The 15,765-nt window shown below is 46.6% G+C and overlaps 1 protein-coding gene across 4 annotated transcripts in view; it reads right to left on the bottom strand.

Moving 5' to 3' along the window:
- TET3 (tet methylcytosine dioxygenase 3) overlaps positions 1-15,765 on the bottom strand; it is a 98,765-nt gene that overhangs the window by 69,280 nt on the left and 13,720 nt on the right. For 3 of the 4 annotated variants that reach the window (XM_079111505.1, XM_079111507.1, XM_079111506.1), the window contains exon 3: positions 12,990-13,046. In XM_079111505.1, the coding sequence (XP_078967631.1) occupies positions 12,990-13,046 (57 nt within the window). Of the gene's footprint in view, positions 1-12,989; positions 13,047-13,356; positions 13,495-15,765 lie in introns of those variants that run through there. The other variant, XM_079111508.1, reaches the window with a different exon arrangement.

Below are 15,765 nucleotides of genomic sequence, written 5' to 3'. Positions count from 1 at the left end.
GCTTCCAGCCTTGCTGAGTCCTCTTCCCTTAATGGAAGTTGCATGTGTTTGTTTTGTGCTACCTTTAGATGTTTGGGAACCAAGAAAGAAGTTCTCCCTACTAGTCAGTACTAATGAGGTTAATGACAAGTGGTTTGCCGTCCCAGGGTAATTATGAGGTACCGGTTCCTCCCTGATGTCTGCTTGTGGGAAAATGGCCCAGGACTTTTTTTTCCCCTGTGGGGACAGGGTGGGTGCTCCATTTGTTATCCAGATCAAACCTCCAGGGTTGGAGCAGGGGCTGCCTTAGGCTCTGCTCTCCTTGGCCCAGGCTGGCATACTTTGAAGAAGTGATGTGATGTGATACTGTCTCTCTCCAATTTGATTCCACAAGCATTTATTAAAAGGATTTACTGCATCTAGGCTTTGTGCCAGGTACTGAAAACATGAAATTGATAAGAGGAGCACCCCAACATGAGGAACCCATACCCACACACTGCAGTATTGCCACAGAGGTGCAGTGTGCTACCAGGACTTAAGGGAAGTGTCAGAAACAGCAGCACAGAGCAGTTAAAAAAAAAAAAACAAAAAACAAACAAAAAAAACCCACAGAAGTTTTTATAATGTGCCTGAAGAGACAGGTTAAAGAGTGCAACAGGAGCTGGTGAGGAGTGCAGCTCAGTGGTAGCACTCTTACCTGGCATGCATACAAAACTGCATGAGGAGCAGGGATTGCAACAGAAATGAACCCATTCACAACAGACATTAACAACTACAGCATGACCAGGAATGAATTTAACAAGAATTTGTGTAACAGTCAAATGGAGAAAACTTTAAAACTTTGATGGACATACAAAAAAAGAGCAGAATGGAAATGGAAAGATATACTTCCCTTCCCTTGGAAAGGAAGACTCAATAGAAAGCTATTTATTCTCTCCCCCAAATCTCTAAGTTCTATGTGATTCCAACTGGAAACTCCCAACATTTCTCACAGAACGCGGCAAGTTGTTCGATAGGCTCATCTTGATAAGGAAAATGGGGGGGGGGGGGGGAAGAAGGCAAACAATGTTGTCAGCAAAGTGTTTTCAGAACAACACAACTGCTGAATAAAAACAGTGGTAATTAAAACAATGGAATACACAGAATTGGACTAAGAATTCAACAGACCTACAGCAAGGTCTTAGAACACCAGTGAAGACAAGTATTTATGAAATACTTCACATGGATTGCAAACCACTGGGGAAACTATAAATACGCTATGAAGACACTGGAGATTACAGGCTTTCTCTTTAGGAAAAGTTCAATCCTATCTTATATCATATACAAAAATACATGTATCACCATAGAGATCTGAATGTATAAAAAAAACTATAAAGTAAAAACTCAGAAACCAAAATATTAATAAATTCCGCTTGTACAAAAATCAAATCTCCATAGACAGGTACTATGAAGGCCAAAAACTTTTTTCAAAATAAAACAGATGTCAGATAGGGGTGTAGCTCAGTGGCAGAGAACACATTCAGCATGTGCAATGGCCTGGATTCAATCCCAGCACCAAAAAACAAAAACAAAAATAAAATGGGTATGGTGCGGTACAACTGTAATCCCAGTTACTCAAGTGGCTGAGGGAGGAGAATTGCAAGTTCCAGGCCAGCCTCAGCAACTTATCAAGTCCCTGTCTTAAAATATAAAAAGGGCTCAGGATTTAGTTCAGTGTTTGCCCAGCATGTGAGAGGCTCTGGGTTCAATCTCCAATACCAGAAAAACAAATATACAACAGATAAATAATATATTAAGAACTTTTATGGATCAAAAAAAAAAAAAGATTATCTGAGAGTAGATAATGAATATAACAGGTAATACACAGAAAAAATTCAAAGTAACCAACATTTTGAAACATTTTTAACTTTAGTAAAAAATTAAAATGAAATTATTTAACCTATCATTGGTAAAAATTAAGAACTGAAATGCTCATTCAGTGATAGTGGGGGAGTAATTTGTCAGGTATTATCAAATTACCTTTTGAAAAGGTAACTTGGCAATAGCAATTAAAAATTTCATTTGTCAAAGAAAAATTCTATTATTATGATTTTGTCCTACAACGATCACTTGGACAAGTAATAACCAAAAAAAAAAAAAAAAAAAAAAAACCAAAAAACTATGTACAAATATGCTCACTACTTCATCATTTATAACTGCAAAAAAAGTTGGAACTATGAATACCCATTAGTGGGAAACAAGTTAAATTATGCTAAACCTACAAAATGAAATACTTCATAGCCATTTAAAAGGCTAAGACAGATGTGCTGACATGGAAAGAGATCTTCAACATATTAGTGAGTGAATAAAAGATTACTCAAAAATAGGTACGGTACAAACACATAAATGTGAGAAAGGCAGTAAAATAATGTACTTGTTTTAAAGCCTGGAAAGATGTATAAATTGTTAGTGATTACACTGGAAAAGAAATAAGGATTCTCAGTTTCCAATTATATGCTTTCGTATTATTTTATTTCTTTAAATGGGCATGTATTACTTTTAAAGTTCAAAAAAATTTCCATTTGGAGAAAAAAAGAACACTACTACTGTGGTTTCTAGGTTGAATTCAAAGTCCATCCCTTCTTCGTGCCCCTGTCCAAAGCCTCCCTGGTTGTTTAAGACTAAGGTAAAGGGAAAGAAAATTTTCCCCAAGGTATTGCGCCTTCTTTTGGCTAAGTCATTTCTCTGCTGGCCTGAACAAGTTCAGGACTGCAAGAGGCCCCGCTGAGCACAGAAAAAAAAGAGCCTTCACAGTGTAGATCACTGATGTACCTTGAGTTCTAGAACAGGAATATAGAGATGGGCATACAGAAGGCTTTCACCCACCCCGCTTTTCCTAGTATCCCTCTTTCATCTTCCACTGTTCTTTCCATCCTAGAACACTTGTCAGAGCCTGAAAGACACCAATGGGACCATATTTTCTAGGGGGTGCAAGACTTACCTATAGCCTGACCCATCTCAGGCTATTAGCTCTGGGCAAATACTCTTATGTCTTCTCTTATTGTCCCTACCTTCTAGCTTCATTTCCTCTGTGCCAATGCATATGGTTCTTCTAAACACCATTACTAAAACTTCCATGTGGGTTTAGGATATAAATTTAGGACATGTCCTAGGCAATGAACTCAAACAAACTGGTTAGGTTAAAAAAAGTTTTCCACAGGTCCTGGTTGTCAAGCTGGTAAGCTATTACTAGGGTTCCTACCTGGGGGTTTGGAGATAAAGCCCCAGAGAGTAATCAAGAGCTGCACTGCCTGGATTGCCTTTGCTGCACTGGAAGGATTGTTCTCTATTGGGAGGAAGGTGGTCAGGCTGAACAGGGCCTTGGTATTCACATGCTGGTTCTCTCCAGAAGCGCCAACAGACAAATTATCAAAACCTATAGAAGGAGCCCACAGTCAAACCTTAAAGAGTCATATTTTTTAAATGTGTTATCAAAAAAGAAAATATCAGTATTTCTCTTTCTCTCTCAGTACTAGGGACTAAACCCAATGTACTAAGGGTTCAACAGAGAATCTAGAGAAAGAACATACTGAAAAATCTAAGACAATTTATGACTTAAAGCAGAAATTAATGCTTTAGAAAACAGGACAACAAATCTATTTGTTTTAAATTTCATACATTAGAAATGTAGGAAAAAGTACTGAGAGAAGTAAGTAACAATTAACTGAATATACACCGAGTTAGTAAATTTGAAAGCAGATCACTTTTTTAAAAAAGTTTTTTTTAGATGTTGACAGACCTTTATTTTATTCGTTTATTTATATGAGGTGCTAAGGATTGAAAAAAGTGCCTCACACATTCTAGGCAAGTGCTCTACCACTGAACCACAACCCCAGCCCCTGAAAGGATATTACTTTCATGGAAAATACAAAGCGAACATTTTATACCAATAGCTACAGGGGGGGAAAAAACAATGCTGCAAAGGCCCATTCCTCAATAAAGAAAGCAAGTTTAGAGCTGGGTGTGGTGGCATGCACTAGTGATCCCAGCTACTTGGGAGGCTGAGGCAGAAGGATTGCCAAGTTTGAGGTCAGCCTGGGCAACTTAGTGAGACCCTGTCTCAAAATAAAATTATAAGGGTTGGAGACAGCTCAGTGGTAGAGCACTTGCCTCAAATGCAGTGAAGCACTGGGTTTAATCCCTAGTACAGAGAGAGAGAGAGAGAGAGAGAGAGAGAGAGAGAGAGGGAGGCACGCGCGTGTAATGCATGTGTACACACATGGAGAAAGAGAAATAACAAACTCAGATGGTTTCATCAGATTTTCTCAAATCTTTAAGGAACAATTTTTATTTAAGCTAATATAACTTTACTTTTAACAGAGCATACAGAATAAAACCTTTCCAATCTACGGTATGAAGTTACTATTATTCTAATACTAACATCTGACAAAAACATAAAATGAAAATGATAGGTCAATCTCACAGATACAGATGTCAATAAATCAAATAGCATGTTAAAAAAGCACCCCATTATCAAGCATATTCAAGGAATGCAAAGACAGTTCAATATTATTAACACATTTCACATTAACAGGCAAAAGTGAAATAGCATTTGATCTTCAAGTCATGCTAAACAGACATGATGAAATGAACATCCACTGCTAATAGGAATCAATCTCAATTAACATGGAATGAGATTTCTTTGATATACAAGAAATCCAACAACAAACAGAACTCAAGGAGCAACATCATGCTTAAGGGTAAAATGCTAGAGTCATTCATACTAACGTGAAAGAAATCATCAAGAAGAAAGATATTCTTCATCCAATAAATATTTGGCAAGTGATCTAACATGAAAGCACAGACATCCCTGGCCTCCATTCCAGCTCCAACTCTCATGAAACATCAGCCCTTGGTCAAGTGCCTGGCCTGATTCTCAATTTCCTTATCTGAAAGTAGGGCTACTACCACCTGCCCCAGAGTTGTCATGAGAACTATAGAAGAGAACTGAAAACTTTACCCATGTGCCACTCTGTACACTGGAAGCTCTCAATAAATGGTTTGACCACTTTGCTGTGAAGGGTAAATATATAATAATATACAAGCTATAATGCAGCATGACTCCATTATAAATAACTCTATGGTATACAGCTTGCATCTGGAGTGCCTGTCCAGAACAAAATTTGGACAGGCACTCCAGTTAATAGTGATTTACTGGATTGTGCAATCATAGGTAAATTCCTCCCCTTCTCTCTTCTTCTGTCTACTCATATTTTCCAATTTTTCCAAAGAATATATTACCTGTATAACCAATAAGAGACTTAGCTGGGTATGGTGGTGTTCACCAATAATCCCAGCTACTCCGGAGTCTGAGGCAGGAGGAGCAAATGTTTGCGACCAGCCTGGGTTAACTCAGCAAGACCCTGCCTCAAAATAAAACAAAAAGGGCTGAGGAAGTAGCTCAGTGGTAGAGTGTCCCTGAGTTCCATCCCCAGTACCACAAAAATAAATAAAAGACTCAAAGGCCAAAAAAGAATATAGATTTTTGGATTTATCCACAAATGGAAACTGGCATGTCTAAAGGCCCAAATGGAAAAGAAACTAAAGGACATAAGGAAGAGGATAACATAGGGAAGGGGCTCACAGGGTTCCTGTGCCCTATCAGCGATACCTATCACTTACTCTAGGTGCACCCACACAAGTGGGTGAAAAGCACTGAAAGGCATTCCTGGTAAAGTCGAGCTAAAGCTCTCAGGTCTAAAGCCTGGGCACACTGCTATGCTTGATTTCACCCAAATGACACAGAAAATTCTGGGCACTGGGAACAAAGCATGGGTACTCACTGCTTGATCCAGGTGCTGGTTACACTGGTGTTTGTGAAAATTCACCACACTGTATATACAATGTGGTTTTTGCTGTGTATATGGTTTAAGTGAGTTTTTACAAAATTAAAAGTCTAGAAAGAAAACTCCATTTCTATCATCTGCTACAGTTTCCCTCTGAAATTCTGATTTTAATAACCATGAATTCATGTATCAGTTTCATGGAACAGAATATTCAACAGTGTGATATGTCTGTCTTTCCTTTTCCAGATTATATTGATTATCACTAAAGTTATCAATGAATAAGAAATGAATTCTGGGACAGCCCACAGGTACAGTAGACACAGGGAGAGCCAAACTGGACAAGGTAGCTGTTCTTGACCCTGACTGCTCCGTTCTAATAATCTGGGGAGCTTAAAAAAGTGCTGGGGACAGGCTCCACTCCAGATCAATGGCACCCAGGTCCCTGGGGCTGGGCCCAGACACTGGTATTTTCTTTTCTTTTTTTTTTTTTTAAGCTCCTTGGATGATTCTAATGTGCAGTGGGGGCTGTGAACCACTAGACGAGTTGAACCAGAGGAACTGGTCACTGGAAACTAATTCTGTAGGCAAGTTGAAGCATGGCCCCTGCCTGCCCTGGTGGGAGGTGGGAGTGTTTAGGGCTAAAGTGCCCTGGCACCCATCCAGATCCTTCTTCACATTGTACTTCCCCCAGATCCTGGGCAGAGTCCCAGTGGGAAATAATGTCCCCCACAAGAAGGGTACAGCATCTACAAAGTGAGAAGGAGGAGCTCCCTAGGGCTAGACACTGAACCCTGGCTTCTGGCTCCTTGCCGAGTGTTCAGGCTGCTCTAGACCACTTGCCAGGACAGCCCCAAGACACACGCCACACAACCACACAAACCCAGAGCTAAGCCCTAACTACTACTCAAATGATGCCTCTGGGAACCCACAGCTGGAAAACAGGAAACCAAGGAGAAATAATAGTAGGAAAAAAAGGCCACAGGGCAAAGGTCAGCATAGAGCTCAATCATCAGGTAGGACCGACTCAGGGACAAGCAGCAAGGCCAGCAGGGAGGGAGATGCCATATGGGTCTACCTGCCCAGAGCTGCCAATACTCATAGCTGAGACCCATGTCACCCCCCCTTCAATGTCCACTTGACCTAACTGTGCAATAGGAGCCCATGGGTTTGATCCAGTGGATGGCTATCTTGACCAGGCAGGCCCAGGGAATTTTACAAGCTCCCTAGATGATTCTGACCCAAGGAGTCGTTGGCCCATACTTTATAAAGCATGCCCTCAGAGGCCCTCTCCGCTGTCTAGCATGCAGAGCTGCACTCAAAGCATTAGGGCCAAGAGCAGGAATGGGCTAAGGCCCTGACAAGTGTTCTAGGATGGAGACGACAGAGGAAGAAAAGGATGCCAGGAAAAACTGGTGGGCATCTCTTGGGTATCACCTCCAGTTCCATTGAAAATCCCTTTCCCTGGGACTCACAGTGAGGTGCAACAATGATCCATGCTGTGAAGGTTCATTCTCCCATCTCTGGATTGAGCAGGGCCTCTTATAGTCAGAGAGCCCTCTGCACCTCAGTCTGACCCCATTCAAGCCAGCAGAGAAATGACTCCCTCTGCATAGCAGAGGAAATTGGTCTGGGGATCCAAACAGAGTTCTCAGGCCAGAACCCTTCCCAGGATCTATCTCTGTCTCTGACAGACATTACTGGCCTCCCTGGTTCTTCCCTTCAGTATGGTAGCCTGCAGCATCAGAGACAGAACCTCCCTGAGGTACAGGAAGGTGGACTGGCAGGAAATGGTTCCTTCTGTAAACTTCATCTGCTTAGCAGGCTGGGAACCAAAGCCTGCAGGCTAGAAAGACAGGGGATGGGGGCATTTGGGGAGAGGAGGAGGATGCTGCAGAGCCAGTCAACAGGGCATGGAGCTCAGCAGCTCACTGTCCAGGACAAGTTGCAAACCCTTTCAAACCTTTTTGTTTCCTTGCAAAGCCCAGGAGGCTAAGATTACACGTGAAAATGCCTGAAGGCGGGGTTGAGAAATCCAATTACTTAAGCACCAAGGGCATAAGAGTTCCAGGTCACAGAATGACCAGGATTTGCCTAGACCCTAATCCTCCTATCCTTGGCTCCTTGGCATGTTAGCCTCTTAAGGAATATTTTGTGGCAAGACAGTGTTACCTGCCTTTCAACCCCCTCCTTCCCTCTAGGGTGAGGCAGCTGGAATAGAAGAAAATTGGTATTTTCACTTTGGGGTCTAATCTTTAGCATCTCAAACAAACAACATCAAAGCCAAAGACCTCAGAAGGAAGAAGTAGGGGCAAGATGCTTAAACTCAAGCAGTCAAAACTTAATAAGGATGTCCATTCTTATGGCAATTTGTGATCAGCCCCCAGGAGGAAAGTACTTTACCTCTAGATTATTAAGAGTCACAAAACAGAAAAAGCCCACAAGTCAAGGTGTCTTGCCTGTAGAAACACAGCTTTAGTTTCTTTCAGGGCCCAAGTGTACAAAAGCATCTACAGGAGACCCGGCTTTGCCTTGGTTTCACCCAAACGGCATTCTTCCTTGAAGTCACATAGTTCACACACACACACACACACACACACACCTCAGTCCTGCCCCTCAGGGAGCTCCTCAGGTTCTGATGCTCTGCCATCGGACCTCCGGACTTACAAAGATGAAGGGAAGGCAGAGGGGCAGAGGGCATCCCTGTCTACAGAAGCAGAGGTACAAGTCAATCTTCTAGGGAACTCCCAGAGAATGTCTGGGAGAGAAAAACCTCTTCTTCCAAGGGGTAGCTCCATCCATCTCCCAGATGGGAGACTGGGGAGGTTATGTCCAGAAAGGGTGGGGAAGCATCAAAATGGAGATTATTATGCTCTCCTCAAAGCAAGTTCAAGAACAGTGCAGCAGAAGCTCAAAGCAGGGCTGAATGATGCTCTTGGCACTGGGCACTTGCTCCTGTCCAGGCTGTCAAGAGTGGCTGGGGGGTCAGCGATGACAGTGTGCACCACGGTATGTTTCTTGGGATATCATGCAGAAACACGGAACAAACTAAACAGATCTCAGGATCTCAAGCCCAATACACCTAAGGCCAATACCTTCCTTTCAAAACCTAGCTAGTCCACTTTTGGCCATGCTCTCCTAACCCACTAGATCCTAGAAACACTAACTTACTAAAAATGAGGTTAGCATTTTGATTCCTTCAAAGTCCCTTGAATTTTACTGAGTGGGGAAAAAAGGGACCAAGCTAGGTGTGTATGGCATGAAAGGTTTTGTCCACCATGTATGAGTTCACCACCCCAAAACACAAACAATCAAGGGCTTTCACTGCCTGAAGACAAAAACTGGCAATGCTGGTTTTCCCACCCAGGGTTATGATTTTAGGTAATTTAATCAATGTCTCTTACCTTCCACCTGTTTTATGAGGTTCAAATAATGATTTCTCCTTTTTTTCTATGCTAAGAATTGTACCTAGAACATGGTAAAAGCTCAGTAAATGTTGAAAAACAAAGGGACAGGCAGAGGGTGATGAAGTGGATGGGGATGGTTGGTGTCACAACCCTAGTTAGCACAATAGTCTACACATTTTAAGCATCCGAGTCATCCCTGTCCCGTCTGCCTAAAGATTCCCTAAATGTATCCACAAGAAAGCCACCTTCTTCTTAGAAGCTGCAGAGATGCTGGGAACAAGAGGGAGTCCTCAGCTGACTGCCAGATGTCTGGGTGTGAGAGGAAATGAGGCCAAAAGCCCAAGAGGTCAGGAGTGGGAAAGAGAGGACTTAAGAGGATTGGGAGACTCAAAAGCTGAGCCAAACCAAAGCCCCTCCCCACACTCCCCGCCCCCAGCCCAGCCAGCCAAACCATTTGCTACAGCCTCCAGGGTATGGGAGGGGACTTGGCAAGACCACAAAGCCCATTTCTAACAGAAATGTCCAACTACATCTGGAGGGAGCCCAGCACCCAGGCAGCTAGAGGACTGTATCCATTATGGTGGTCCCTTCATACAGTCCCAGGGCTCCTGAGCCACTGCAGACAGGAAGGTTCTCCCTTCAGCTCAGTTTCCTATCTATTGTGTCAAGCTTTCGCCCCATCTCTTGATGACATTCAAAAAAGGTTGGGGTCACCAAAAAGATGGAGCTAAACTTTGGTGTTTAATTCCAGTTCTTGTCATACACAGAGAAGTCCTTTCTTGCTCCATCCTCTAACTCAACTCTTGGTTGGTTCCTTTCCTGCTCTTGCCTCACAGGCTCACATGCTTCCATATCTCCAAGTTCACCTCAAAGAGGAGGGGCTGCTCCTGAACCCTCACAAAAGGCTGGAAGCATAAGCAAGAAAGTACTAGCAAGAGTGACCCACAGTGTGTAGAAAGCCAAGGATCATATTCTTGACAACAGGGCATTTCTGCAGTGGTCAAAAGGAAAGACAGAAGGCAGAGATCCTGGGCACAGTCCCAAAATAGTTTCCAGACATCCCTAGCCAGTGGAGTGTTCCCATGGGGCAGAGCGTGGGAGCCGCGTGGGAGCCCAAAAGCAGGGCTGCCTGGTGCTCTCGGCACTGGGCACTTGCTCCTGTCCAGGCTGCCAAGGGGGAGGAGGTGGTAACAGTGTGCACTATGGTATGTTTCTTGGGATATCATGGAAAGACATGGAATACACTAAACAGAAAAATGATAACTTGTGTTCATGAAGCTCGGTTCTGTGCCTGTATGTGCACCCATACATCGTGATATTCTCTAAACCCTGACAAGACAAAACACAGATGTTTAGATTCCCTCTGGCTTGGACACCAATGGGACTTACTTCTCCTGCACCCATCCCATGGAAATGCAGACTGACACCCCCTCTTTCCTATGTCTCAGCATCTTGACTTGATCTCAGACAAGTTACACACCAGACACTTGTTCGTATACCATGACCTGATGCTAGATGAGGATCTGGCAAAACTGTCTCATTCAGGGTATGTGGGATACCACACAACTGGCCACCTGAGAAAAGTCCTATGTGGAGTTAAGACTGAACCAGGAACAGAGGGCTCGAACCTGAATGCCCATTGGCAGTACTATCCTAAAAAGAAGCTGATTGTCAAACAGACAGCTCAACAATACAAACAAGAACAAATGCAACCTCCAAGCTCAGCTGACTCAGAACACAGTCAGCTCAGCCTCTGCTGAGAGGAAGGAAGGGGGAAGACTTGCTCAGAGGGCTTCCTCGGCATTTTCAAATTGCCCCTGCCACGTGACCACAACACGAAGGGCTGGGAGCTTCCAGCAGGTCTGCAGAAAACTGGCCTCATCACAGGCCAGCAGAATGCGGGCAGGAGAACTGGAGAGCACACTGGGAAATAGTGGAAGGGAAGTAGGTCTGCCAGAGAGAGCCATCAGTACGGCAGGCAGGAGGGATGCTTTCGGGAGTAAACAGACCTGCCAGCAGCCCCTTCTCCCAGTACAGTGAGAAGCTCTGCTGACAAAGCTGGAGATACAGAGGGAGGAGGGAGCTTCCCCCTCTGATCCCATCTGTCCCCATCCCCTTGCCCTGTTTTCCCTAGGCTGGGGGTGGGCAGAACAGGTCTACTCCATGATTTCAGGGCCCAGAGCCCTGAAATAGCACATGCATGACTACAACTCCTCTAGTTAGCCTCGGGCAGCCAGTGGAGGAAGCAGAGGAGGAACTGGGGATTTTGCTCCAGAGAAGAGGTGGAGTGAGAGCCAGTGTGAGTTGAGGTGAGCTCACAGCTCTCTCCTCTGCACCCACACCATCTCCAGTACATACTATCCTCTGCTTGCCTAGAGACCTCCCACAGTCTCAGTCCAGGTGATCGCCCACTACTCCCAGACTCACCAAGGCATGCCAAGCTCCCCAGAGAAGCCAATGCCACCTGGCTTCTCTTCTCCTAGAAGCTGCTCCAGAAGCAAAAATCCATGCCCTCCCACAAGCACTTCCTTGAATCAAGTTCCTTGGGACAAAGCCAAGGAACCACCCTGGGCTCCTGAGCCACCCAGTAGCCTTGCTCAGGAGCCCCCATCCCATGTGGAGAAGCAGAGAGCCTCCCTACCAATATTCCCACCCAAGCAGCAAGGTGGCAGGGTGCCACTTCCAGCACCTCCGCAGAGCTTCCCACAGTTTTCACAGGAAGCAGGAGGAGGATTTCCAGGGAGGAGAGACTAAGAGCATACAGGGACACTAGCAGCTCACCCACCTACTACCTTAGCAACCGGGCTCCCCCAGATTCCTTCCTGCTAGGAAAAGTCCCACTGGCCTGCCCCTGCCCACCTGTCCCTACATACCTTCCTAGTCTCTCTGGTCTTGAAAGGCAGCCACTTCAAGCTGCCTCCTCCTGTTTTCTCTATCCTTAGCCAGCAGAGGATACTGCTGAGTAATCTGCACTCACTGAAGGTCCCCAGCCCTGAAAATAGGGGCAAAGCCCAAGGAAACCTACTGATCTGGTCCTTGCCAACCTGGAAGGCTTTTCTGTGGTTTCCTAGTAATAATAGATACTCTATGAGACTCTCCACTTGCTTGCCCCAAATGCCCCAGCCCCCACCCTCAGACAATCTCCTGGAACAACTCAGTGCCCCTTTCTCTGCTTCCCACACACCTGGGAACGCTCCCTTCCCAGTTCCCCAGACACCAAGCTGCACAGAGTAGCAGCAATGCCTGTCGGCTTCCTAGTCATGATGTTGCATCAGCCCCCACCCTACCCAAAATATCCTCACCCCCACCACCTCCTCTCCTCTCCAGCCATCTCCATGGTGACAGCAGCATGACTAATGACACCCTATCAGCTTCAGATTCAGGAGTGCAATTCCCCCTCCCCCATTACCATCACCCCCCCCCCCCCTCGGGGATTTCTGCAGATTGGATGCTAACCAACAGTGCCAGGGACATTCTCAAGAGAGATTTTCAGAGACAGGGGTGGGGAGTGGGTTGCATGTCTTAAAAAAAAAGAAAAAACAGTTCAACAAACCAAACCCCAACTGCACCCAAACCATCCAGCTGAGAAAGCAAAAGAATCCAAACAAAACCCACACAGGCCTGAGAATTCATTGGCCGCCCACACTCCTGCCGCCCCTCCCCCTCAGCTGCTGCTACACACACAGTGGGAGATTAAGGGATCACCAGAGGAGACCCTTTATTTTTATCCAATCCAAACAATCACCCCCACCACACACAGGCACACACACACACAAGGTACCTTGACAGCTGTCCCTTGTACCCACTGCCCGGCTCCTTCACCAGCCTTTATTTCCACCTGCAAAAGAAGCCAGAGAGACTGATGAGCCAGGCTGGTATCAGAAAAGCAGCAAAGTCCTTCTACAGCACAAAGTCCCCCACACTAAGGGGAAGAAGGGAGGGGACGAGGAAGGGGCCTGGAAAGAAAGGCTAGCAGGGACCATCTTCCTGCCTCCAGCTGCCGCCCAGACCCGTGCGGATGGGCTCATTCGCCTTCCAGTGTGTTTTTGTTTTCATCTCTCCTTTTAGAACCTTCCTGAGGCCTGAGAGGACACTGTCCCCCTGCCCGTGTTCAGCCTGCCTGCCCCTCCTGGCCCTGCGCGCTTTACCTCGGCCGGCCTCCTCTGGTGCATTGGCCGCCGCCGGGCCTCCCATTATCCCCGCCGGAGGGAGCGCACGGAGGGAGGCACTGCAGAGGAGGCGGCGGCCAGCTGCCGGCTGCGCTCCCCTCCCCGCCGCGAGGCTGGTGTGCGAGGGGGCGGCGCGCACGCCAGCCAATCCCTCGGTCGGCCCTGCCCCCGCCGGTGGACCTGCCCAGCCGGGAGGCGGGGGCTGCCACCGAGGGTGCCGCTGCGCAGCCAGGGCTGCTTCCCAGGCCCGCCACCGTTCCCCGGCAGGCTGGGGATCCCGGGGCACCCCCTGCTTCCTCCTGAGGGCACCCCGAAGGCAATGTGCAGAAGGCGTCGTCTGCTCCTCCAGGGTCAAAGATGACAGACTGCGTCTGGGACAGAACAGACACCGGTAGAATTCCCATCCCCACCACTCTAGTCAGTCTCATCCTGGTGGTAGCGAGGACACAAGAGCATAAGGAGCAATAAAATAGCCCCTTCGATCCTCCCAGAAGAAAAAGCCGGGCCGGTGCGAACCTTTACCCCGTTTTACAGATGAGGAAACAAGGCGAGACCAGTGAAGTAACCTGGCCAAGGTGACACAGCTAGGACACAGCAGAGCTGGGACACCAGGCCAGGTCTGTTGCTTCTAAAAACTATTCTTAACCATTCTGCAGCACCCACCTCAGAAAACAGGCTGTTTCTGAGAGCCCCCATTGCCTGTGCCACCAAGTCAGCTGTGCCCGCCAGGGACATTCGAACAGCTCATTCTGGGATCACTGCTGCTGATGCCTGAGCATACCCCACCCCACCATGGTTTCTCTTCTTTTGGAAAATCTGCAGGAGGTGCCCCCAAAATTTCCTGATCTCAGGGTCTCCCAGTTCCAGGAGAGGCAGAGGAGGGAAGGTAACAGTCAGGAAACTGAAGGGCAAGCAGCAAAGGTAAGAAGAGAGAGGGGAAAGAAAGACCCTGCAGTCCACTCCTGGATTCAATTACCCTGCATCTCTGAACACATCCTTCTCTACCCCATTCTCTCCCTGTGGTTGAACACTCCAGATCTTCCAACTCACACTCTCTGGTACCCACAAATCTGGGTTCAGATCCCAGTTCCATCACTACCTAACTGGTGATAACTTACCTGCCTTAGCCTCACTTTGCTCATCTGTAAAATGGAATCAGCAGCGACCTTCACACAGTTGGCAGGGGCTTCCATGAAGGAACGCACGCAGCACACTGCCTGTCAGGCTGTGGAGGCTGTTAGCTACCAGCACTCTTCATTTCTGGAAGAGCTTACTGGATGCTACTTCTTATTCTCACAGATGAATAAGCCAAGGCCAGAGAAGAGATATGACTCATAGGACTAGTTAGGATGTGTGAGGGCCCCTGATCAGTGATTCGCTCTATTTCCCATTCCACAGATACCTAATTGTTGCCCCTCCCTGGGGCCCCAAGGGGATACCCAGAACAGGAAGAACTACCTTAGGAGAAACAGCAAAGCTGACCTCAGTAAGGAGACTCCAGAAGGCACCAGGGTCCACACTTGCTTCCTCCTGGGGACATAGGGCACTCCTACTGGGTTTCTCCCAGCGCAAGGAGGGAAACCAGGGTAAGGAACAATATCCCAAGCCATGATTATGGGTCGAAAACTGGGCTTTGGTGCCTCTTGACTCTTATTTTAACCTAGTTTTAACCTAGTCAAAAGAATTTCCTCCTCTATCCTCCCCAAAGCCCTTGCCCCACACTCCTATCCCACACACAGTCTGCTACTGGATAAGAGACCAACACTGCTTGGTCAGTATCAATTAATACTGTTGCTGTTACAGCTGCCACAGTTTATCAAGGCCCTGCTACATACCAGGCCCAGTGCCAACCACATTGTAGGATCATCTCATCTGACTTACTCCACACACAACCTGTCTCTTCCCAGGAATGGAGGGACTTAGAGAAGCTAAGTTACTTGCCTGTCAAAACAGCTGGTGAATAGTAGGCTGGAATTCAAACTCAGCTCTTTCTTATTCCAATTCGCATATGCAAAAAACACAAACACCCCCACAACCTTACGGGGAGGAAAAGGAATAGGACCCTTGAACTGACCACTTCCCCTTAAGCTGCAGATCTGAGAATAGTAATTTTTTCACAGGCTTCCTGATGCGTCTCCTTCTGCCTGGATTGCCCTCCCCTCTCCATCCTGGCACATCCTGTTAATGTGGTACAGGGCTTAATCCAAACGGTGCCTCCCCTCTGCCAGTTTCTTAGTCACCAAGCCTCCATGAGCATCACTGGCTCCTCCCGGGTCCTCACAGAGCAGTGTACTGCCTCTTCTAGGCACCAGCCACAACGAGGTACAGTTATTTATTTACATGGCAGTCCTCCCCACGTGGGCGGGGCCCTGTCTTCCCCCCTTTAAC

Source organism: Sciurus vulgaris (assembly GCF_902686455.1).
Source record: "Sciurus vulgaris genome assembly, chromosome: 14".
In the NCBI taxonomy this organism is placed as follows: Eukaryota; Metazoa; Chordata; class Mammalia; order Rodentia; family Sciuridae; genus Sciurus; species Sciurus vulgaris.
The sequence above is the reverse complement of the archived record's forward strand: the minus strand, read 5'-3'. Positions and strand labels throughout refer to the sequence as shown.